The sequence below is a fragment of the Oncorhynchus kisutch genome, linkage group LG2 (genome assembly GCF_002021735.2).
Source record: "Oncorhynchus kisutch isolate 150728-3 linkage group LG2, Okis_V2, whole genome shotgun sequence".
Classification (NCBI taxonomy): domain Eukaryota; kingdom Metazoa; phylum Chordata; class Actinopteri; order Salmoniformes; family Salmonidae; genus Oncorhynchus; species Oncorhynchus kisutch.
In genome coordinates, this window is record NC_034175.2 from 280762 (window position 1) to 307500 (window position 26739).

At 46.2% G+C, this 26739-nt stretch overlaps 1 protein-coding gene across 1 annotated transcript in view; it reads left to right on the top strand.

Annotated features, from left to right (window-relative positions):
- Positions 1-26739, top strand: part of nek11 (NIMA-related kinase 11) — a 146701-nt gene that overhangs the window by 37756 nt on the left and 82206 nt on the right. Inside the window, exons 4-12 of the mRNA XM_031803379.1 lie at positions 2035-2153; positions 2351-2415; positions 4736-4862; positions 7481-7630; positions 7811-7889; positions 14803-14888; positions 18702-18821; positions 20407-20500; positions 20832-20961. Coding sequence (XP_031659239.1) covers positions 2035-2153; positions 2351-2415; positions 4736-4862; positions 7481-7630; positions 7811-7889; positions 14803-14888; positions 18702-18821; positions 20407-20500; positions 20832-20961 — 970 coding nt within the window. The remainder of the gene's footprint in view (positions 1-2034; positions 2154-2350; positions 2416-4735; positions 4863-7480; positions 7631-7810; positions 7890-14802; positions 14889-18701; positions 18822-20406; positions 20501-20831; positions 20962-26739) is intronic.

Sequence of the window (26739 nt, forward strand, 5' to 3'; positions counted from 1 at the left end):
GTCACTGCAGCAGGGAGGATAGAGAGACAACACTATAAACACTTGATGTTCTGTGGTGGTCACTGCAGCAGGGAGGAGAGAGAGACAACACTATAAACACTGTTGATGTTCTGTGGTGGTCACTGCAGCAGGGAGGAGAGAGAGACAACACTATAAACACTGTTGAAGTTCTGTGGTGGTCGCTGCAGCAGGGAGGAGAGAGAGAACACTAACTATAAACACTGTTCTGTGGTGGTCGCTGCAGCAGGGAGGATAGAGAGACAACACTATAAACACTGTTCTGTGGTGGTCTCTGCAGCAGGGAGGATAGAGAGACAACACTATAAACACTATAAACACTGTTCTGTGGTGGTCGCTGCAGCAGGGAGGAGAGAGAGACAACACTATGAACACTGTTGATGTTCTGTGGTGGTTACTGCAGCAGGGAGGAGAGAGAGACAACACTATAAACACTTCTGTGGTGGTCGCTGCAGCAGGGAGGATAGAGAGACAACACTATAAACACTGTTCTGTGGTGGTCTCTGCAGCAGGGAGGATAGAGAGACAACACTATAAACACTGTTCTGTGGTGGTCGCTGCAGCAGGGAGGATAGAGAGACAACACTATAAACACTATAAACACTGTTCTGTGGTGGTCTCTGCAGCAGGGAGGATAGAGAGACAACACTATAAACACTGTTCTGTGGTGGTCGCTGCAGCAGGGAGGATAGAGAGACAACACTATAAACACTATAAACACTGTTCTGTGGTGGTCTCTGCAGCAGGGAGGATAGAGAGACAACACTAAAAACACTGTTCTGTGGTGGTCGCTGCAGCAGTGAGGAGAGAGAGACAACACTATGAACACTGTTGATGTTCTGTGGTGGTCACTGCAGCAGGGAGGAGAGAGAGACAACACTATAAACACTGTTGATGTTCTGTGGTGGTCGCTGCAGCAGGGAGGAGAGAGAGACAACACTATGAACACTGTTGATGTTCTGTGGTGGTCACTGCAGCAGGGAGGAGAGAGAGACAACACTATAAACACTGTTGATGTTCTGTGGTGGTCACTGCAGCAGGGAGGAGAGAGACAACACTATAAACACTGTTGATGTTCTGTGGTGGTCGCTGCAGCAGGGAGGAGAGAGAGACAACACTATAAACTCTGTTGATGTTCTGTGGTGGTCACTGCAGCAGGGAGGAGAGAGAGACAACACTATAAACACTGTTGATGTTCTGTGGTGATCCAGGAGGCATAATCATTTAAATTGCGGTCGGACTCCCTCTAGGCATTTCTGTGTCTTAATTATTTCATTAAACAGTTCCCTTAAAGCATTTTTACCCCACCTGACACGGATACAGCTTCTGTTGTTCCATCACCCCCCATATACACACAAAATAGACTTTCCCCCACTACACAGAAGCTCAGATGCATGCAGGCATGCGCACACACACACACACACACACACACACACACACACACACACACACACACACACACACACACACACACACACACACACACACACACACACACACACACACACACACACACACACACACACACTGCCAGAGCATCATAACCTACTCAGTGCCTCTCAGAATGAACCAGTGAGGACACCCCCACAGTTCCATTAAGAAGTTCATTGGTGTTGTTCTGTTCTCGCTGGAAGTCCCATTAGAGAGAATGAAGCCAGCTCAGATCTCATTCCAGCTTATCCTCACAGACAGTTAAATGGTCACAATGGCGGATGACAGAGGACCTTTCTGTCTGGAGTGTAAAATAGAGATGAGGATTCAGAGCTCTCTTAGTGTTGATGCACTTAGCTCTTACAGTTAGAGTTGATGCACATTTCCCCCAGAATGGAAATGAATGAACTTATAGACGTATCGGAATGGGTATTTTGTAAAAGGTTTTCCACTATGTGTATCCACAATAGTGTGTTGGTGGGTGTGTGCGTGCATGCGCCTGTATACGCTTGCATGGATTTATCGTGATGTGGGTATCTGTATGAATATTGCTATAGTCTGTTGCTATAATACTCTATGCTCTAGGACAGGGACTTGGACTGTCATCTGGAGGAAGTGAGAGAAGCAGGGCAGAGCTTGCCTGAGACCCAGGTCACTGATTGGCTGATCCAGCTGCTGCTTGGACTCCACTACATGCATAACAGGTTCATACTGTATTTATACTTTTGTCAAAAATGAAGAGTACATAAGGGAGAGGTCTAAGAACCACAGGGATCTAAACAAGGATATATTTTGGACTTCAAAGTATCCTGATTACATTGTGCAATGTTTATTTCTTTATTGTATTCCTGCCTGTCTGCCTGTCTGCTGATGTCTGTTTGTCCTGCCTCCTCTGTCCCAGGCGCATCCTCCACAGAGATCTGAAGGCCAAAAATATCTTCCTGAAAAGGAACATAGTTAAAATCGGTGAGTTCCAATGCAGCAGGGGCCCATGGGAGTTTTTTTGTTTGAAATCTTTGCTAGTCCTTAAAAGTGCAGGGAGGCTGTGTCACTCCTGTTAAATTCTAAGGCTCTCTCCATATGTCTGCGGCATACAATTATCTACAAAGGTAATGGATGAATTGTCACGACTTCCGCCGAAGTCGGGCCCTCTTGTTTGGGCGGCACTCGGCGGTCGGCATCGCCAGTCTTCTAGCCATCATCGATCCACTTTTCATTTTCCATGTGTTTTGTCTTGTTTTTCCTCACACCTGGTTTCAATTCCCTCAATCATTTGTTGTGTATTTAACCCTCTGTTCCCCCCATGTCTTTGTCTGGGATTGTTTATTGTAAGTGCTTGTGCACGTGCTGTTTGGTGCGTGACGGGTTTTGTACCCAATATACTTGTTATTTTTATGCTGTGGGTTTTGCTATTAAACTGCTCCGATAATTACTAAGTTCTGCTCTCCTGCGTCTGACTTCCCTGCCACCGATTACGCACCCCTTACAGGAATAAAAATCTGTTGAAAGTACACACAGTTTATACACAGCACCCCTGACATGAATACAAAACTGTTGAAAGTACACACAGTTTATACACAGCACCCCTTACAGGAATACAAAACTGTTGAAAGTACACACAGTTTATACACAGCACACAGTTTATACACAGCACCCCTGACAGGAATACAAAACTGTTGAAAGTACACACAGTTTATACACAGCACCCCTGACATGAATACAAACTGTTGAAAGTACACACAGTTTATACACAGCACCCCTGACATGAATACAAACTGTTGAAAGTACACACAGTTTATACACAGCACCCCTGACATGAATACAAACTGTTGAAAGTACACACAGTTTATACACAGCACCCCTGACATGAATACAAACTGTTGAAAGTACACACAGTTTATACACAGCACACAGTTTATACACAGCACACAGTTTATACACAGCACACAGTTTAAACACAGCACACAGTTTATAAACAGCACACAGTTTATAAACAGCACACAGTTTATACACAGCACACAGTTTATACACAGCACACAGTTTATAAACAGCACACAGTTTATAAACAGCACACAGTTTATACACAGCACACAGTTTATACACAGCACACAGTTTATTAACAGCACACAGTTTATACACAGCACACAGTTTATACACAGCACACAGTTTATACACAGCACACAGTTTATAAACAGCACACAGTTTATAAACAGCACACAGTTTATACACAGCACACAGTTTATACACAGCACCCAGTTTATACACAGCACACAGTTTATACACAGCACACAGTTTATACACAGCACACAGTTTATACACAGCACACCGTCTGTAGCCCACTGTGTAAATCACTGCCAGTTGTTTGCTGGAGGAGGACATCCTGGACCCTTCCTTACTGCAGGAATCGTCCTCCACCTGGATCGTCCTACGCCTTGTCCTCCGGGTCGTCCCCGAGACCGGTGTTGGCGTGCTGCTGGAGCTGTGCATCAAGGGGGCGGGGGGGTACTGTCACAACTTCTACCGAAGTTGGTGCCTCTCCTTGTTCCGGCGGTGTTCGGCGGTCGACGTCACCGGTTTTCTAGCCACTTACCGATCTATGTTTCATTGTCCATTTGTTTAGTCTTTATTGTACACACCTGGTTTCCATTACAATATTATTTATTCCCTATTTAACCCTCTGGTTCCCACATGGTTTTGTGCGTGTTTGTTCGTTGTTCGCTATTTCTGTGAGCTGGAGTATTTTCCCTGCGTGGAATTTATTTTGTTGTTTATTCGAGTAAAGTATGTTATTTACTCAGTTCTGTGTCCTGCGCCTGACTCCTTCCTATCCGCTGCACATTGACACTTGACAAGAACATAATCAGGGCATGCACTTTAATGTGCTGATGGTTCAATTCCAAACAGAAAACTGTCTACTTTAATGTGCTAATTTTTCAATTCCAAACAGAAGACTGTCTTTCTTTCCTCTTCCTATGATGACTCATCCTTGTCACTCGAAAGAGGACTGGATAGGTGAAAGCAATATGGCGGACACTTCTTTCAGCCTTTTTATTGTCCTTCTGCATAGTGCTCACACCCATCCCCCTGGTCCTTTCAGATGGGATCAATGAGGGCACAGGAAATAGGAACAGGTTCCAGTTTGGAAATAATCATAGTCTAGATTTAGCATTATTAGGCAATGTATTGTTGCTGTTTATTGTTCTTTGTTTTGTTTCCTATCTTATGCAAATTGCACTCTACAAATATAATATATTATTATTATAAGTGTTGCTCTTCCTCCGTTCAGGTGATTTTGGGGTGTCCTGTCTGCTGATGGGGTCATGTGACCTGGCCACCACCTTCACGGGCACGCCTTACTACATGAGCCCTGAAGTCCTGAACCATCACGGTTACGACTCCAAGTCTGATATCTGGTAGGAAGGTGGAGCAGCACACTGAGGCTCAAAGACAGAAAGGTCAAAGTTAGGTTAAAGTTCAAATGGAAAGAAAGGTAAGGTTAGATAGGTTGAACGGCGAGTGGACATTGACATTTATCTTGATGCTGCACTGTTTGTTTATGTGTGTAGTGACTTTCTTAACACTTGTAAGGCGTGTTTTGTGCTGTGTTTTGTGCTGTGTTTTGTGCTGTGTTTTGTGTTGTGTTTTGTGCTGTGTTTTGTGCTGTGTTTTGTGCTGTGTTTTGTGTTGTGTTTTGTGCTGTGTTTTGTGCTGTGTTTTGTGCTGTGTTTTGTGCTGTGTTTTGTGCTGTGTTTTGTGCTGTGTTTTGTGCCGTGGCAGCTACCACAAGTTTTATTATGTCAATGTTTGTCATGTTTAAAACTTTTAATGAAACAAACACCTGTTTAGAGCTCTGTGTTTTGAAGATGAGTTCTTTTTTGATTCTCATTCCCCTCCGAACCTCAAGAGAGTTGTTGACATCCAGTTTCCTCCTCCGTCTCTGCTTCCTGCTAAGGCTACAGTGCTGAGTTCAGAATGCTGTGTAATGCTGTCACGTATCATTGTGAGATTTGGCTGGTATTTCCTTCAAAGCAGTCCAAAAGGAGCATGGCTAAGAGGCACTTCAGATATGGACTGGAATATGTGATGAGTAATGAAGTGGAGAAGAGGGGTAGAAATGGATTCATGTATAATGATGACTGGAGTCGATACGGCCATTGGTCTGATCAGCAGGAGAGCATAAAGAACACCTTTAATACCAAGAGCAACTATAGATCCCTCATCTTTCACTGCAGTCTGAAGTGCAAGCATCTACTGAACTCAAAGTTCTTTGAAAAGAATGTAACAGTAGTAACTGTACATGACTTCCTTCAGCACCAGTGCTCCATGGTTTCAAATAATAGTCTTTATGAGAAGTTATTCATGAAGAAGAATCTGATTTCTTGGAGAAAAATAAGTAGAGCTGGTAGAACATAGTACTGAATGGAGACAAAATGTCTGTCAACTCTGCACTGTCCCTCCCAGCTGCCAGCAGCTTCCTTCCACCCCTGGCCTCCCCCCTTCTTTCCCTATTCATCTGTTTTCAAGAGGAAATTACCACTAATCCCAGAGTGGGAGTGGAAAATTGGCTTATTTTATCCGACAGAGAGGAAGAGACCAAGAAGCCAATTGAGGAGATGGTGGTGATCTCAGACACTGATACACAGCCCTCTGGGTAGTCTGTTGCCTCCCACTCCTCCTCACTCCGCTAGGCTCAGCGTCTCTTCCCATAGACCACACTAATGAGAAAGGAAGTGGTCACCTCACGCCTCGACCGCTCTACTGTACCACGCACGGCCCGTTTAGCTGATCTCACAAGGAGGAGAGGGCTCACTGTAGGTAACAAGTAAAGACAGGAAGTGGGAGATGGACTTTAAGGGTTAGAAAGAGTACGAGGATTAGAGCAACAAGTAGGTGTTAGGTCACAATGAGACATTGCCTGGTGGTAGATGTTTGAAATCCCTGTAATACATGGATGTCCACTCCTCTTCCCAATCCCTTCTTCTTATTTTACATCAAATAATACAATTAATAATTGATATAAAAACAATGGAACATTTGATATGGAAAATAAGATGGAGGCTTCCAGGGAAATGTAGATGATATTGTTTGTTTATCCTCCATTATGGTATCTGAATACATTCATATTCATTGTAGAATCACTCTGTCCATTTGTATTACTTGCATTGTTGTTCTGGTGTACTGTGTGGCAGGATGCAATAAAACAAGAGATTAAGAGAGCGTGATATTAAAGACAAAGAGGTGGATGATTGACAAATAATACCTTTAACTCTCTAACTTCCATCTGCTTCCTGTCATCGTTTGGTTATCTCTCTATTCCACCAAGAGTAATAACGTGAGCTAGTATATTCATTCACATATGTCTGGCGGGCATTTATTATTCTCCCATCTAATCTGTTTATTCATGGCCACTTTCCTTTGATGCCAAACAACCTGCAGGAGAAGGGAGCTTTATTACACCTCGATATAAGATGTGTACAGTTCCATTACCAGATGTGTTAATGTTCTCACTTCTTACTGGTCTGTTTAGAGTCCATGTGGGGTATTAGTCATATTGGAAATATGAGACGACATTGATTTATCGATTCAGATACACAGTAGATCAGAGTGTCAGGTCGCACACCCCTTCCAAGTGCAGGTAATGAATATGGAATGGAAGGACAGTTTTGATACAGTAGGGGACCTTATCACTGCTCAGATGGATGGGGACCTCAAAGGTTACCTCAACTGGCACCGACTGTTCCATACGACTGGACTTCAGGTCAGGACCAGTGGATCCTGGTGCAGTTGTATCCTTAACCAATACAGGTGTACCCAGAGGTGTTGATGATATCACTACCATTGTGAACTGTGTTGGCTGATTGTGTGTGTGTGTGTGTGTGTGTGTGTGTGTGTGTGTGTGTGTGTTTCAGGGCCATAGGCTGTATCCTGTATGAGATGTGTTGGCTGATTGTGTGTGTGTGTGTGTTTCAGGGCCATAGGCTGTATCCTGTATGAGATGTGTTGGCTGATTGTGTGTGTGTGTGTGTTTCAGGGCCATAGGCTGTATCCTGTATGAGATGTGTTGCCTGTCACACGCTTTTGAAGGACACAACTTTTTGTCAGTTGTGATGAAGATAGTGGAGGGAGAAACCCCCAGACTGACAGCCAGATACTCTCTGGAGCTCAACACACTCATGCAAAGGTGAGAAGGCATTAGCCGGAGAATGTAAGGGTCAACTGAGTAACACATAGGTCAGAGTTCAATCCTCTCACATTGTGCTTCAACGTGTACAAAAAGGATAATACAGGATAAAGAGTGTCTTACCCGCCTTCAAACCCGAACCCTTAACTTATCCAGAACCATGTGCTGTCTCTCTTTTAGGATGCTGGAGAAAACCCCATCATCCAGGCTCTCTGCTGCAGAAGCTCTGAAGACAAAATTCATTGAGGACAGTATGCAGGTTATACCTATCCTGGAAACATAACACATATCACAGCAATATAAATACTTCCTAAGGCTGATTGATTGGTTGATTCTTTGGGGTGGCTCCAAAGGTCAAATGGGCGGAGCTATGGTACCAGAATCACAGACTAATCAAACCTACTGGCTGGTTGGATTTACTCAATGTTAAATTGACTTCCTGTCATAGTTCACTTTTTTCCACAGCACATTTTCTGTGTTCATAACCTTTTCTACCATGACAGGTTAGAAAGTCAGAATTTCATCTGTCATCCACATTCTTACTGACACACACACACACACACACACACACACACACACACACACACACACACACACACACACACACACACACACACACACACACACACACACACACACACACACATACAGTCAATGAAGCGTAAAGCCAGCTAAGCTCATGTGAGATGTCAAATAATGTACTGTATCTGAAGCATGTACAGTGCCTTTGGAAAGTATTCAGATTCCTTGACTTTTTCCACATTTTGTTAGGTTACAGCCTTATTCTCTTATTATTCTTTTCCCCCTCATCAATCTACACACAATACCCCATAATGAAAAAGCAAAAATAGGTTTTTAGATGTTTTTGCTAATTTATAAAAAATAAATATATATTTTTTACATAAGTATTCAGACCCTTTACTCAGTACTTCGTTGAAGCACCTTTGGCAGTGATTACAGCCTCGAGTCTTCTTGGGTATGACACTACAAGCTTGGCACACCTGTATTTGGGGAGTTTCTCTTATTCTTCTCTGCAGATCCTCTCAAGCTCTGTCAGGATGGATGGGAATGTTGCTGCACAGCTATTTTCATGTCTCTCCAGAGATGTTTGATCGGGTTCAAGTCCAGGCTCTGGCTGGGCCACTCAAGGACATTCAGAGACTTGTCCCGAAGCTGTTGGCTGTGTGCTGTGTGCTTAGGGTCGTTGTCCTGTTGGGAGGTGAACTGTTGTCCTGTTGGGAGGTGAACTGTTGTCCTGTTGGGAGGTGAACTGTTGTCCTGTTGGGAGGTGAACTGTTGTCCTGTTGGGAGGTGAACTGTTGTCCTGTTAGGAGTGCTCCGGAACAGGTTTTCATCAAGGATCTCTCTGTATTTTACTAATTTCATCTCTGCCTCGATCTTGACAAGTCTCCCACTCCTTGCCGCTGAAAAACATCCCCACTGCATGATGCTGCCACCATCATACTTCACCATAGGGATGGTGCTAGGTTTCCTCCAGACGTGATACTTGGTATTCAGGTCAAAGAGTTGGTTTCATCAGACCAGAGAATGTTGTTTCTCATGGTCTAAGAGTCTTTAGGTGCCTTTTGTCAAACTCCAAGCGGCTGTCATGTGCCTTTTACTGAGGTGTGGCTTTCGTTTGGCCAGTCTACCATAAAGGCCTGATTGGTGGAGTGCTGCAGAAATGGTTGTCCTTCTGGAAAGTTCTCCCATCTCCACAGAGGAACTCTAGAGCTCTGTCAGAGTGACCATTGGGTTCTTGGTCACCTCCCTGACCAAGGCCCTTCTTCCCCGATTGTTCTTGGGGACCTTCAATGCTGCAGAAATTTTTTGGTACTCTTCCTCAGATCTGTGCCTCGACACAATCCTAACTTGGAGCTCTACTGACAATTCCTTCGACCTCATGGCTTGGTTTTTGCTCTGACATGCACTGTCAAATGTGGAACCTTATATAGACAGGTTTATGCCTTTCCAAAACATCCGATCAATTGAATTTCACCAATGCGGACTCCAATCAAGTTATAGAAACATGTCAAGGATGAGCAATGGAAACAGGATGCACCTGAGCTCAATTTAGAGTCTCATAGCAAAGGGTCTAAATACTTTTGTAAATAAGGCATTTCTTTTTTCATTTTTTTCATTATGAAGTATTGTGTGTAGATAGCTGAAGTTGTTTTTTTCATTATGGAGTATTGTGTGTAGATAGCTGAAGTAGTTTTTTTCATTATGGAGTATTGTGTGTAGATAGCTGAAGTTGTTTTTCTTTCATCCATTTTAGAATCAGGCTGTAATGTCACAAAATGTGGAAAAAGTCAAGGGGTCTGAATACTTTTCGAAGGCCCCGTATGTAAATGTACACATTACGTGGATACACATCTGGTGGTCTGTGTTTAGTTTCTGCCTTGTGCAGTATGGTAACCTGACTGTACATGATGTATTCTGTTCAGCTTTCTTTCTGTCAGCACTGCATTTTATGCATTGCATTTCTCTCTAACACCTATGGCTGAGTGTACATGTAAAGTATATGTATAAGTATATGATGTGGCTATCCCCTTTTATGTCTGTATGCTAGCCTGACACTGTTGTGTCTCCTTCTCAGTGAACATGGTAATTGGTGTTGCCTGGCTGTTCTGTGTTGACATAAAACACAATGGTTCTTTGATGTCTCTTTTATCTCCTACTCCTCCTCCTCCTCCTCCACATCTTCTCCATCTCTCCCTCCAGGTCCTCCATCTCTCCCTCCTCCATCTCTCCCTCCAGTTCCTCCATCTCTCACTCCTCCATCTCTCCCTCCTCCATCTCTTCCCCCTCCTCCTCCATCTCTCCTCCATCTCTCCCTCCAGTTCCTCCATCTCTCAATCCTCCATCTCTCCCTCCTCCATCTCTCCCTCCAGTTCCTCCATCTCTCCCTCCAGTTCCTCCATCTCTCCATCCAGCTCCATCTCTCCCTCCTCCATCTCTCCCTCCAGTTCCTCCATCTCTCCCTCCTCCATCTCTCTCTCCAGTTCCTCCATCTCTCCCTCCAGCTCCATCTCTCCTTCCTCCATATCTCCTCCATCTCTCCCTCCTCCATATCTCCTCCATCTCTCCCCCCCTTCTCCTCCATCTCTCCTCCATCTCTCTCTCCATCTCTCCATCTCTCCTCCTCCTCCTCCTCCTCCTCCTCCTCCTCCTCCTCCATCTCTCCCACCTCCATCTCTCCCTCCTCCATTTCTCCTCATCTTTCTCCCCCTCCTCCATCTCTCTTCCTCCATCTCTCCTCCATCTCTCCTCTCTCCTCCTCCTCCTCTTCCTCCTCCATCTCTCTCTCCTCCATCTCGCCCTCCGCCTCCTCCGTCTCTCCTCCTCCATATCTCCTCCATCTCTCCCTCCACTTCCCCCATCTCACCTCCATCTCTCCTCCTCCATCTCTCCCTCCAGCTCCATCTCTCCTTCCTCCATATCTCCTCCATCTCTCCCTCCTCCATATCTCCTCCATCTCTCCCCCCTCCTCCTCCATCTCTCCTCCATCTCTCTCTCCATCTCTCCTCCTCCTCCTCCTCCTCCTCCATCTCTCCCACCTCCATCTCTCCCTCCTCCATTTCTCCTCATCTTTCTCCCCCTCCTCCATCTCTCTTCCTCCATCTCTCCTCCATCTCTCCTCTCTCCTCCTCCTCTTCCTCCTGCATCTCTCTCTCCTCCATCTCGCCCTCCGCCTCCTCCGTCTCTCCTCCGCCATATCTCCTCCATCTCTCCCTCCACTTCCCCCATCTCTCCTCCATCTCTCCTCCACCATCTCTCCCTCCACTTCCTCCATTTCTCCCTCCATCTCTCCTCCTCCATCTCTGCTCCTCCATCTCTCTTTCCTCCTCCTCTATCTCTCATCCTCCATCTCTCCCTCCGCTTCCTCCATCTCTCCCTCCATCTCTCCTCCTCCATCTCTCCCCCCTACTCCATCTCTCCTCCTCCATCTCTCCTCTTCTATCTCTCCTCCTCCATCTCTCCCCCCTACTCCATCTCTCCTCCTCCATCTCTCCTCTTCTATCTCTCCTCCTCCATCTCTCCCCCCTACTCCATCTCTCCACCTCCATCTCTCCCTCCATCTCTCCTCCTCTATCTCTCCTACACCATCTCTCCTACACCATTTCTCCTACTCCATCTCTCCTCCCTCCTCCTCTCCCTCTCCCTCCTCATCCATCTCTCCTACTCCATCTCTCCTCCCTCCTCCTCTCCCTCTCCCTCTCCCTCCTCATCTCTCTCCCCCCTACTCCATCTCTCCTCCCTCCTCCTCTATCTCTCCTACACCATCTCTCCTACTCCATCTCTCCTCCCTCCTCCTCTCCCTCCCCCTCCTCATCTCTCCCCCTACTCCAGCTCTCCTCCCTCCTCCTCTATCTCTCCTACACCATCTCTCCTACTCCATCTCTCCTCCCTCCTCCTCTCCCTCTCCCTCCTCATCTCTCCCCCCTACTCCATCTCTCCACCTCCATCTCTCCCTCCATCTCTCCTCCTCTATCTCTCCTACACCATCTCTCCTACACCATCTCTCCTACTCCATCTCTCCTCCCTCCTCCTCTCCCTCTCCCTCTCCCTCCTCATCTCTCCCCCTACTCCATCTCTCCACCTCCATCTCTCCCTCCATCTCTCCTCCTCTATCTCTCCTACACCATCTCTCCTACACCATCTCTCCTACTCCATCTCTCCTCCCTCCTCCTCTCCCTCTCCCTCCTCATCCATCTCTCCCCCCTACTCCATCTCTCCCCCCTCCTCCTCTCCCTCTCCCTCCTCATCCATCTCTCCCCCCTACTCCATCTCTCCTCCCTCCTCCTCTATCTCTCCTACACCATCTCTCCTACTCCATCTCTCCTCCCTCCTCCTCTCCCTCTCCCTCCTCATCTCTCCCCCCTACTCCATCTCTCCACCTCCATCTCTCCCTCCATCTCTCCTCCTCTATCTCTCCTACACCATCTCTCCTACACCATCTCTCCTACTCCATCTCTCCTCCCTCCTCCTCTCCCTCTCCCTCCTCATCTCTCCCCCCTACTCCATCTCTCCACCTCCATCTCTCCCTCCATCTCTCCTCCTCTATCTCTCCTACACCATCTCTCCTACACCATCTCTCCTCATCCATCTCTCCTCCCTCCTCCTCTCCCTCTCCCTCCTCATCCATCTCTCCCCCCTACTCCATCTCTCCTCCCTCCTCCTCTCCCTCTCCCTCCTCATCTCTCCCCCCTACTCCATCTCTCCACCTCCATCTCTCCCTCCATCTCTCCTCCTCTATCTCTCCTACACCATCTCTCCTACACCATCTCTCCTCATCCATCTCTCCTCCCTCCTCCTCTCCCTCTCCCTCCTCATCCATCTCTCCCCCCTACTCCATCTCTCCTCCCTCCTCCTCTCCCTCTCCCTCCTACTCCATCTCTCCTCCCTCCTCCTCTCCCTCTCCCTCCTACTCCATCTCTCCTCCCTCCTCCTCTCCCTCTCTCCTCCCTCTCCCTCCTACTCCATCTCTCCTCCCTCCTCCTCTCCCTCTCCCTCCTCATCTCTCCCCCCTACTCCATCTCTCCACCTCCATCTCTCCCTCCATCGCTCCTCCTCTATCTCTCCTACACCATCTCTCCTACACCATCTCTCCTCATCCATCTCTCCTCCCTCCTCCTCTCCCTCTCCCTCCTCATCCATCTCTCCCCCCTACTCCATCTCTCCTCCCTCCTCCTCTCCCTCTCCCTCCTACTCCATCTCTCCTCCCTCTCCCTCCTACTCCATCTCTCCTCCCTCCTCCTCTCCCCTCCCTCTCCCTCCTACTCCATCTCTCCTCCCTCCTCCTCTCCCTCTCTCCTCCCGCTCCCTCCTACTCCATCTCTCCTCCCTACTCCATCTCTCCTCCCTCCTCCTCTCCCTCTCCCTCCTCATCCATCTCTCCCCCCTACTCCATCTCTCCTCCCTCCTCCTCTCCCTCTCCCTCCTACTCCATCTCTCCTCCCTCCTCCTCTCCCTCTCCCTCCTACTCCATCTCTCCTCCCTCCTCCTCTCCCTCTCTCCTCCCTCTCCCTCCTACTCCATCTCTCCTCCCTCCTCCTCTCCCTCTCCCTCCTACTCCATCTCTCCTCCCTCCTCCTCTCCCTCTCCCTCCTACTCCATCTCTCCTCCCTCCTCCTCTCCCTCTCTCCTCCCTCTCCCTCCTACTCCATCTCTCCTCCCTCCTCCTCTCCCTCTCCCTCCTCATCTCTCCTCCCTCCTCCTCTCCCTCTCCCTCCTACTCCATCTCTCCTCCCTCCTCCTCTCCCTCTCCCTCCTACTCCATCTCTCCCTCTATTTCTATTCAGGGTGTGGCGTGACTGGTGTTATTTTTCCAAGTTTCCAAGTTTCTTCTATTGTCCTGTGAATATTCTCCCTCCCTCCCTCTCCCTCTCCCCCCAGTGGTTTACCCTTCATGTCCCCCACTCCTCTCTCCTCCCTCTCCCTCTCCCCCCAGTGGTTTACCCTTCATGTCCCCCTCTCCTCTCTCCTCCCTCTCCCTCTCCCCCCAGTTGTTTACCCTCCATGTCCCCCTCTCCTCTCTCCTCCCTCTCCCTCTCCCCCCAGTGGTTTACCCTCCATGTCCCTCTTCTCTTGTTGACAGATTTCAGTGAGAGAATGAGGGACATAGAGATAGGGCACCACCCTCTATTATGCTGAAAGCATAATAAAGAGAAAGAGGGAAAGAGTGGAAGGGAAAGAGTGGAAGGAAGAGAGAGAGAGAGAGAGAGAGAGAGAGAGAGAGAGTATATGTGTGTCGTCCAACGTGACTTGCCTGGTTAAATAAAGGAAAAAAAAAAAGACATGAAGAATGAACACTGGCTCCTCAGTTTAGCGCAATGTGGCTGCATCAGGACAGAGCGATTTTTAAGCATTTACGTAAACACACACTAATATTGCCAGAGAGAGAGAGAGAGAGAGAAGTAAACATATCAACGATGGTGAAGTAAGACAAGGATATACTAGTCTGTGTGTAATAAAGCAATAATATTGATAATGTTAACCTTGATCTCACTCTTTCTTTTCTCTCTCTTTTACTCTCACTCTCTTTCCCCCTCTCTTTCTTTTCTCTGTCTCACTCACTCTCTTTCCCCCTCCCTTTCTTTTCTCTCTCTTTTACTCTCACTCTCTTTCCCCCTCCCTTTCTTTTTCTCTGTCTCACTCACTCTCTACAGATCTTAAAACACAAGTTCTGTAGTCTGACACTGAGAGACAAGACATCATCTGGAGAAAGAGACGCAGCACAGATATTGAAAGCGGTGTAAGGACATGCTCAATATACTGTATGGTTGTCTGTAGTTTGGGTTATTAAGAAGGAAGAGGGAGAACTACAACCACTATCATCCTCAGACATGAAGAATGAATACTGGCTCCTCAGTTTAGAGCTACGCGGCTGCAGTTACACACCACTATCATCCTCAGACATGAAGAATGAACACTGGCTCCTCAGTTTAGAGCTACGCGGCTGCAGTTACACACCACTATCATCCTCAGACATGAAGAATGAACACTGGCTCCTCAGTTTAGAGCTACGTGGCTGCAGTTACACACCACTATCATCCTCAGACATGAAGAATCTGTTGTTCTGCCCCTGAACAGGCAGTTAACCCACTGTTCCAAGGCCGTCATTGAAAATAAGAATTTGTTCTTAACTGACTTGCCTGGTTAAATAAAGGTAAAAAAAAAAGACATGAAGAATGAACACTGGCTCCTCAGTTTAGCGCAATGTGGCTGCATCAGGACAGAGCGATTTTTAAGCATTTACGCAAACACACACTAATATTGCCATACTCTGTCCCTCTCCATAACCCCCTTTTCTCTCACTCTCTGTCTGTCTCTTTCTCTCTCACTTCCTCTCTCTCTCTCGCTCTCTCTCTCACTTCCTCACACTCACATTTTCTCACTCACTCAGACATGGAAATCCCAGTTAGTAGCAGCTGTCTCTTAAACAAACCAGACCGTCACTGATTCAAACTGGCACCAATCAGGGAAGGTGCCTGTCATCATTAGCTTAGCTGGCCACACACTCTCCTATATGTTAGAGTAGCCAGGTGTAACATGCTGCAGAGAAAGACCAGATTAGGTCTAGGTCTTAGCAATAGCCACACCCATCTCTTTAGGATTGACACGATCATGTAATTTGTTGCCTGACAGACTGCATCTGTAATGACTTGCCAAGGTGCCTTGGTAGCATGTGGACAATGTGATATGGTTGTGAGAAATGGTGATTAACTTGGGATCATGGATGATATGATTCTCTGATCTGATGTTATGCTTATTAACTGGTCAGTGACATGATCATGTTATTCCACTTTTCATATACTTACCCTGATGACTTGTCCAATGGAATTCTACACACCTTATAGTTAGAGTTGTGGTTGAAGCCAGGGTTATGGTTGAACTGGGATGTGGACATGGAGCCAGGTTTAGGGTTGGGTCTAAGGTTAGGGTTGAACCAGGATGTGGACATGGAGCTAGGTTTAGGTTTGTGTCTAAGGTTATGGTTGAACTGGGATGTGGACATGAAGCTAGGTTTAGGGTTGGGTCTAAGGTTAGGGTTGAACTGGGATGTGGACATGGAGCTAAGTTTAGGGTTGGGTCTAAGGTTAGGGTTGAACTGAGATGTGGACATGGAGCTAGGTTTAGGGTTGGGTCAGGATGTGGACATGGAGTTGGTTTAGGGTTGGGTCTAAGGTTAGGGTTGAACTGGGATGTGGACATGGAGCTAGGTTTAGGGTTGGGTCAGGATGTGGACATGGAGTTGGTTTAGGGTTGGGTCTAAGGTTAGGGTTGAACTGGGATGTGGACATGAAGCTGTGGTTAGGGTTGGGTCTAAGGTTAGGGTTGAGCTGGTATGTGGACATGAAGCTGTGGTTAGGGTTGGGTCTAAGGTTATGGTTGAACTGGGATGTGGACATGGAGCTAGGTTTAGGGTTGGGTCAGGATGTGGACATGGAGTTGGTTTAGGGTTGGGTCTAAGGTTAGGGTTGAACTGGGATGTGGACATGAAGCTAGGTTTAGGGTTGTTTGAATTTTTTTATTTAACCTTTATTTAACTAGGCAAGTCAGTTAAGAACAAATTCTTATTTACAATGACGGCCTACCCTGGCAAACCCTCACCCGGACTACGCTGGTCCAATTGTGCTCCGCCCTATGGGACTCCGAAATCACGGCAGGTTGTGATACAGCCTGGAATCAAACCAGGGTCTGTAGTGATGCCTCTAGCACTGAGATGCAGTGCCTTAGACCGTTGCGCCACTCGAGAGCCCCGGGTTAGGGTTGAGCTGGTATGTGGACATGAAGCTGGGGTTAGGGTTGGGTCTAAGGTTAGGGTTGAACTGGGATGTGGACATGAAGCTGTGGTTAGGGTTGGGTCTAAGGTTAGGGTTGAGCTGGTATGTGGACATGAAGCTGTGGTTAGGGTTGGGTCTAAGGTTAGGGTTGAGCTGGTATGTGGACATGAAGTTGTGGTTAAGGTTGGGTCTAAGGTTAGGGTTGAGCTGGTATGTGGACATGAAGCTGTGGTTAGGGTTGGGTCTAAGGTTAGGGTTGAGCTGGTATGTGGACATGAAGCTGTGGTTAGGGTTGGGTCTAAGGTTAGGGTTGAGCTGGTATGTGGACATGAAGCTGTGGTTAGGGTTGGGTCTAAGGTTAGGGTTGAGCTGGTATGCGGACATGAAGCTGTGGTTAGGGTTGGGTCTAAGGTTAGGGTTGAGCTGGTATGCGGACATGGAGCTGTGGTTAGGGTTGGGTCTAAGGTTAGGGTTGAGCTGGTATGTGGACATGAAGCTGTGGTTAGGGTTGGGTCTAAGGTTAGGGTTGAGCTGGTATGCGGACATGGAGCTGGGGTTAGGGTTGGGTCTAAGGTTAGGGTTGAGCTGGTATGTGGACATGAAGCTGTGGTTAGGGTTGGGTCTAAGGTTAGGGTTGAGCTGGTATGCGGACATGGAGCTGTGGTTAGGGTTGGGTCTAAGGTTAGGGTTGAGCTGGTATGCGGACATGAAGCTGTGGTTAGGGTTGGGTCTAAGGTTAGGGTTGAGCTGGTATGTGGACATGGAGCTGTGGTTAGGGTTGGGTCTAAGGTTAGGGTTGAGCTGGTATGCGGACATGGAGCTGTGGTTAGGGTTGGGTCTAAGGTTAGGGTTGAGCTGGTATGTGGACATGAAGCTGTGGTTAGGGTTGGGTCTAAGGTTAGGGTTGAGCTGGTATGTGGACATGGAGCTGGGGTTAGGGTTGGGTCTAAGGTTAGGGTTGAGCTGGTATGTGGACATGAAGCTGGGGTTAGGGTTGGGTCTAAGGTTAGGGTTGAGCTGGTATGTGGACATGAAGCTGGGGTTAGGGTTGGGTCTAAGGTTAGGGTTGAGCTGGTATGTGGACATGAAGCTGGGGTTAGGGTTCAAATCAAATCAAATGCTTACTTACAAGCAACAATACATTTTTTTGTGTTGCTTAAAATAAAAAAAGAAGAACAACAAAGTAACACAATAAAATAACAATGTGGAGACTATATACAGGGGGTACCGGTACCGAGTCAATGTGTAGGGGTACAGGTTAGTCCAGGTAAATCGAGGTAATATGAGGCTAGGGTTGAACTGGGATGTGCACATGAAGCTAGGTTGAGGGTTAGGCTTTCGGTTAGGTTTAGGCTTAAGGTAAGGGTTTAAGTTATGGTTAGAGGACAGTAGGAGACAAATCTGAATCAGGGCCTCCAATTAGTATTCCACTTGATTAGATCCTCTCTTTCATATGTATATTGTTTATGTCTGATTACTGCCTATCTCACTCTAAATGACCTTGTTACATACATTACATGTTGAAAGAAGTATTTACATCCACATAGGAAGTGACCTACAAAAGGTAAACGCTAGAATTCAATCAAATCCACCACCCTGAGGTGTTTACAGTACACAGTATCTCTTTTTGCCATGGTAAATTCTAAATCCCATTAAGGCAGCAATTGTTTTTAACAGTGCAGAGGTAATTGTGTGTAGGAGTATCGGACCTCTGACCTATCTTACTCGCCAACGCTCCAGCCCTCCCAACCTCTGACCGTTGCCCTTTGACCTTTGAACAGGCAGAGAAAGGTGCACCTTCAGACACTGAGGGAGAAGTCAGAGCTAGACAGAATGACCCCCAGGGAGAGAATGAGGCTGAGGAAGCTGCAGGCTGCCGACGACAAGGCCAGGAGGCTTAGGTAGGACACCCTTACATACCCTCACAAGTACGCACGCACATGTACACACGCACACACACACACACGCATGTGCACACCACAGTCATTCGGTCCATGACCAGTATAGAGCCTGTGAGGTCCCGTTGGGATTCTTCTGGGGCTGATGCATGGCTGGGTTCCCTTTAAAGATGAAGAGAGTTTTGTGTAAATGCATTCTCCCCTGCCCTAGTTTCCTTGGGCTGAACTGTGTTGGAGACGTGTCTACAGGGAATGATACTGAGAGCCACAGAGGGGTGGTGGATGGGAAGGACAAGAGGCCAGGCAACAGGGCTATTGATGTGCTCTATGGAGTTTCAGCAGGACGCTGATATTATACAAGCCATGACCTTCTCTCTCTCCTCCTCTTCTCTATCTCTTTCTGTGTCTCTCTCTCTCTGTGGGTCTCTATCTACCTGTGTTTCTTTCTCTTTCTATATCCTTCCTCCTCTCTTTCCCACACTCTGTTGTTTCTGGTTGATAACTACAGTGTTATTTAAAGAAATATATATTTTACCTTTATTTAACTAGGCAAGTCAGTTAAGAACAAATTCTTATTTTCAATGACGGCCTAGGAACAGTGGGTTAACTGCCTGTTCAGGGGCAGAACGACAGATTTGTACCTTGTCAGCTCGGGGATTTGAACTTGCAACCTTTCGGTTACTAGTTCAACACTCTAACCACTAGGCTACCCTAAGACCATGAACTCCTAGTCTTAATTATCAACATAACCCACTGCCATCTCACTTTTATACTGCGTTGCATCATTCATCTACAGGTAACTGCCAAAATAAAGGAAACCCCAGCATGGTGTCTTAATAGGGCACTGGGCACCACGAGCCAGAACCGCTTCAATGCACCTTGGTATAGATTCTACAAGTGTCTGAAACTCTTGGAGGGATGCGACACCATTCTTCCACCAGAAATTCCATAATTTGGTGTTTTGTTGATGGTGGTGGAAAACGCTGTCTCAGGCTCCGTTCCAGAATCTCCCATAAGTGTTTAATTGGGTTGAGATCTGGTGACTGAGACGGCCATGGCATACGGTTTACATCGTTTTCATACTCATCAAATCATTTAGTGACCACTTGTGTCCTATGGATGGGGTCATTGTCATCCTATGGGGGAATAGCCATGGTAGACTAAATACTTTTTTATACATGCCCTAAGGATGTTTAACTCAGGAACCACACCTGTTTGGAAGCACCTGCTTTCATTATACCTTGTATCCCTCATGATCTCAAGTGTTTCCATTATTTTGGCAGTTACCTGTATATTAAGATATAAAGCAAGGGGTGTGTGGTATATATGGCCAATATACCACGACTAAGGGCTGTTCTTAAGTGGGACGCAATGCGGAGTGCCTGGATACAGCCCGTAACAACAATATACCCATATGCCCATATACCACAAACCCCCGAGGTACCTTATTGCTATTATAAACTGCTTACCAATGTAAAAATAAATGTTTTGTCATACCCGTGGTATACAAGCTGATATACCACAGCTGTCAGTCAATAAGCATTCAGGGCTTAAACCAGCCAATTTATAATATAATGTAACACTACAGGAGACTTGCTGAGGAGAAATACCAGGAAAACCACTTCCGAATGCAGGAGCTGAGGAGCCGCCATTTCGAGAAAGTCAGTTTGGACGTCTTGAATGTAAGAGAGACAGAATTCTAAAAGTTGAATCAAAAGCTCTCTTAGGAAATAATGCATATAATTGGATGAAAAATGTTTAGTTTTTACCCTCTATGACTTTAATTACTTGAATTAACTAATTGTTTAAGTGCAATTAGTAGCCGGTTCTTTGGCCTGAGTTAAATTAAACTCTAAGGGTGTCCCTTCTCCGTGAACCTCGTTTGGTATTCCCTTATGTTCTCATTAGCCAATCACTCGCTAAAAAATAAAAAAAACATTTGTCTTGTTAAAAAATTTAAAAGATACTTATATGACTAATTGAATTGAAAACTCCATCACTTCCACCCAATAGGAGAGTGCAGGAGATGCAGTCCACCAGACTGCACCAATCACAGCTGAGCACTACCGGTCGCTGGGTTGCTCACAACCAATGGGAAGGCAGCATCAGGACAAGATGCGAATGTCTGAGCCAGTAGGGCGTGGTGAGTATACTTCCTTCTTGTACCTTTTATTTCTGTAAACGATAGGATTATGTTTTTATGCAGTACATCTTGGTTGGCCTGCAGTACATCTTGGTTAGCCTGCAGTACGTCTTGGTTGGCCTGCAGTACGTCTTGGTTGGCCTGCAGTACGTCTTGGTTGGCCTGCAGTACGTCTTGGTTGGCCTGCAGTACGTCTTGGTTGGCCTGCAGTACGTCTTGGTTGGCCTGCAGTACGTCTTGGTTGGCCTGCAGTACGTCTTGGTTGGCCTGCAGTACGTCTTGGTTGGCCTGCAGTACGTCTTGGTTGGCCTGCAGTACGTCTTGGTTGGCCTGCAGTACGTCTTGGTTGGCCTGCAGTACATCTTGTTTGGCCTGCAATACGTCTTGGTTGGCCTGCAGTACATCTTGGTTGGCCTGCAGTACGTCTTGGTTAGCCTGCAGTACGTCTTGGTTGGCCTGCAGTACGTCTTGGTTGGCCTGCAGTACGTCTTGGTTGGCCTGCAGTACGTCTTGGTTGGCCTGCAGTACGTCTTGGTTGGCCTGCAGTACGTCTTGGTTGGCCTGCAGTACCTCTTGGTTAGCCTGCAGTACGTCTTGGTTGGCCTGCAGTGGTCTTGGTTGGCCTGCAGTACGTCTTGGTTGGCCTGCAGTACGTCTTGGTTGGCCTGCAGTACGTCTTGGTTGGCCTGCAGTACGTCTTGGTTAGCCTGTAGTACATCTTGGTTGGCCTGCAGTACGTCTTGGTTGGCCTGCAGTACGTCTTGGTTGGCCTGCAGTACATCTTGTTTAGCCTGCAGTACATCTTGGTTGGCCTGCAATACATCTTGGTTGGCCTGCAATACATCTTGGTTGGCCTGCAGTACATCTTGGTTGGCCTGCAGAACATCTCGGTTGGCCTGCAGAACATCTCGGTTGGCCTACAGTACATCTCGGTTGGTCTGCAGTACATCTCGGTTAGCCTGCAGTACATCTTGGTTGGTCTGCAGTACATCTTGGTTAGCCTGCAGTACATCTTGGTTAGCCTGCAGTACATCTTGGTTGACCTGCAGTAGATCTTGGTTGATCTGCAGTACATCTTGGTTGGCCTGCAATACATCTTGGTTGGCCTGCAGTACATCTTGGTTGGCCTGCAGAACATCTCGGTTAGCCTGCAGAACATTTCGGTTGGCCTACAGTACATCTTGGTTGGTCTGCAGTACATCTTGGTTAGCCTGCAGTACATCTTGGTTAGCCTGCAGTACATCTTGGTTGACCTGCAGTACATCTTGGTTGACCTGCAGTACATCTTGGTTGGCCTGCAGTACATCTTGGTTGGCCTGCAGTACATCTTGGTTGGCCTGCAGTACATCTTGGTTAGCCTGCAGTACATCTCCCCACCACTGTTTCTATAAAAAGTTGAGGGATGGTGCTGGAGAAAAGTAACTACTCTCAAATTAATAGACAGGGATATAGATCCAAGGACTGATCATCCATGATATCAAAATGATAGTTGTAACCATGTTTTGAGTGTGACGCTCGTCGGTGCATGAAGAAGGAGTGGACCAAAGTGCAGCGTGGTACGTGTTCATGATCATTATTTAAACTGAACACTGAGACAAAATAACAAACTGGACCAAAACAAAACAGTTCTGTCTGGTGCAGAAACACAAAACAGAAAACAACTACCCACAAAACACAGGTGGGAAAAAGCTGCCTAAGTATGATTCTCAATCAGACAACGATAGACAGCTGCCTCTGATTGAGAACCACACCCGGCCAAACACAAAGAAATACAAAACATAGAAAATAAACATAGAATTCCCACCCAAATCACACCCTGACCAAACCAAAATATAGACATAAAAAGCTCTCTAAGGTCAGGGCGTGACATTGAGGCTATACAGTTTTGTTAATATTTATTTTGTTTCCAAACATGAGAGTAAAACAAGCTTATATTTGGTGTTCTGATGGGGTACGACAGTTAAACTAAGATCATGATGCATTTCTAAGATATATTATTCAAGAATCAATGGATACCATTCATTTATGTAGCAACTGCAACATGTATGTAGCAACATGTATGTAGCAACATGTATGTAGCAACTGCAGAAGAGTTTGTTGAAATTAAACCTTATGTAAACCCTGATGAAAATGTTGCTTTGGCAAATTCAAATCTGTTCCCATTTATCCAAGACCACCTTAAACTGTATTATGTGCTTGAATCTTCGCCAAATGTGTTTTTTTCTATTTAATAATACTCAGGCACTTTGGAGGAATACACACTCAGACACGCACGCACGCACACACACACACACACACACACACACACACACACACACACACACACACACACACACACACACACACACACACACACACACACACACACACACACTGTATCTCTGTATCTGTCCACACTGCCAATACAAACATGCCATAATAAACAGCTAAACACCTTGTCTATAAACTGTGGGATCTAGGGAGGTTAGGAGATTATTGTCTGCTGTGCTCTGGGACTGTTATTTAACCTGCGCCCAATCACACGCCCAATCAGGGCCGGCCCCGCGCCCAATCACACACCCAATCAGGGCCGGCCCTTCACCCAATCCTCTCAGATCGGTGAAGACCAGGATGTAAGAATAAGAAAATAGGAGATTTCAACAACTGTTGTACTGTTGCAGCTGTAGTGCCCTTCAGGGTTGGGGTCAGTTTAGTCTCGTGTTGCTACACCTCCAAAATCACGCCATTGTCACGCCTCACATTTTAGGGAAGGTCGACGAGGCCTGGGTAAGTTTGAACTCAAGTGTAGCTGTGGGCAAGTGATTTCAGTTGAAAATAATGTCTGCAATTCACTTTGGAATCCGTCATTAATTTAAATGACTATTCAATATCCAATATTCCTTGGTGGAAAAGCAGTCGAATTTCCAAACCCATAGACCAACCCCCTGCTCAACACTCGTCCCACTTCCACTTCACTGTGGGACCCCCATGGTGGGAGATCCAGAGGGTCCCTCAGATCTCCAATGCCCCAGATTCCCTCATCTCGGCTGGGATCAGAGCCCCTGGTGGCATGAAACCTCTCCTACTCTGACAGACCAGCCATGAGGTAAAGCAGCCCAGGCAGTATCATCAAAGGCTGAGGAGCAGAGTGAACATGCATCACACAGTGTGCAGGGGAGAGTGTAACATTGAGGATGGCTCATAGTAATGGACGGATGGAGTGAATGGAATGGTATCTTCTCTCTCATTCCATGTATTCTGTTCCAGACCGTACTCCCCATTTAAAGTGTCACAAGCCACTACTGTTATAGTACTACACACCCTACACACACACACACAACTGCAAGGAGCACACACACACACACACACAACTTCAAGGTGCACACACACACACACACATATACACACACACACACTCAAGGAGCACACACACACACACACACACACACACACATATATATACACACACACACACACACTCAAGGAGCACACACACACACACACACACACACACACACACACACATATATACACACACACACACACACACACTCAAGGAGCACACACACACACACACACACACACACATATATACACACACACACACACTCAAGGAGCACACACACACACACACACACACACACACACACACACACATATACACACACACACACACACACACACACACACACACTCAAGGAGCACATATGCAAATAAGAAAGACAAGAGAAAAGTGCTTTGTTATTTTTAGTAAACCACATTAAACCAAATATCAATGGCCCATTGCCCCCTTTCCCCTTTCAACTGTAGACATGGTCTGACATTAAACATACCTCAAGCAGCCTCACTGGGGAATAAAGGCAAGTATTAGACTCAAATGTCTTAGGAAATAAACATTGAATTATGCATGCCGATGACCTCCGTCCTCAGTATAAATAACCATACAGTATCACTGAGAGCCACAGGCAGTCACAGATGCAACATGCCAACAGGTTTCAACACAGTGTGGTAGGATATAGGGGTGAAATAAGGTTATATTATCTGAGTTTGAGGTCAGATGTCTGAGCTCTCTCTCTCCCCCTCTCTCTCTCTCTCTCTCTGACAGTCCCAATTTGCCCAGTGAAGCACTTTTTCAAAGTCTCAGAACTCTTTGTAGTCGGTCTCAGAGAGTTGCAGAGTCTGTTGGACAGGGAGGGAGGATAGATTGACTGATGGGAGTACCTGGCCCTCTGTAACCTTGGCTGTGGTACTGCTGGTGCAGGAGGCCAAGCGGAGGGCACATGAATGAAACATTCTGGATTACAAAAAACTTCTTTGCATAAGTGATTATTCTGGTCTGGTATTAACATTGCTAATTAAAATCAATGAAGCACTGAATCAGGTGAGATGGGACAGAAACCACTGACAGAAATCGCTATCAGGTTATAAGCACCAGACAGACAGGGTGTGTGTGTGTTTGCGTGTGCAGTTGTGTGTCATTCTCTGTCGTGGAGAGTCTGCCGGCTGGTTGGACTGTGGGATGCCTGGTCATAGGTCACTGATCTGATCTGCTTCAGGCTCTGTTGGACTCACTCTAAGAAAGCCACAAAAGGGAATGCTTTTAGGAGGCTTATAGTTTGTGTGATGTAATCAGGGTATTGTGTTGTACTAGTGGACTGTAGTTGTATGACTTGACTGAAACATCATTATTTACCTGATTCCTTTATGATACTTTGGTCAATTTTTAGAGACCGCTTGTTTTTTTTCTCCATTTCATTCTCTGCCTCTTTATCTCCATTTCATTCCTTCTGTCTCTTTATCTCCATTTCATTCCTTCTGTCTCTTTATCTCAGTTTCATTCCTTCTGTCTCTTTATCTCAGTTTCATTCCTTCTGTCTCTTTATCTCCATTTCATTCCTTCCGTCTCTTTATCTCCATTTCATTCCTTCTGTCTCTTTATCTCAGTTTCATTCCTTCTGTCTCTTTCTCTCCATTTCATTCCTTCTGTCTCTTTATCTCCATTTCATTCCTTCTGTCTCTTTATCTCAGTTTCATTCCTTCCGTCTCTATCTCCATTTCATTCCTTCTGTCTCTTTATCTCAGTTTCATTCCTTCTGTCTCTTTCTCTCCATTTCATTCCTTCTGTCTCTCTATCTCCATTTCATTCCTTCTGTCTCTTTATCTCCATTTCATTCCTGTCTCTTTATCTCCATTTCATTCCTTCTGTCTCTTTATCTTCATTTCATTCCTCTCTATCTCCATTTCATTCCTTCTGGCTCTTTATCTCCATTTCATTCCTTCCGTCTCTTTATCTCCATTTCATTCCTTCCGTCTCTTTATCTCCATTTCATTCCTTCTGTCTCTTTATCTCAATTTCATTCCTGTCTCTTTATCTCCATTTCATTCCTTCCGTCTCTTTATCTCCATTTCATTCCTTCCGTCTCTTTATCTCCATTTCATTCCTGTCTCTTTATCTCCATTTCATTCCTTCTGTCTCTTTATCTCCATTTCATTCCTTCTGTCTCTTTATCTCCATTTCATTCCTGTCTCTTTATCTCCATTTCATTCCTTCTGTCTCTTTATCTCCCTTTCATTCCTTCTGTCTTTTTATCTCCATTTCATTCCTTCTGTCTCTTTATCTCCATTTCATTCCTTTGTCTCTTTATCTCCATTTCATTCCTTCTGTCTATTTATCTGCTTCCCCCATTTTTAGTGGTCATATTTCTCAGAAGATATGGTTTTGTCTCGGAGGATTAAGGATAAGTCTTTGGAAAGTGTACAGATTTATATTGGAGATAGTCCCGGTTTGAAATTGAACTT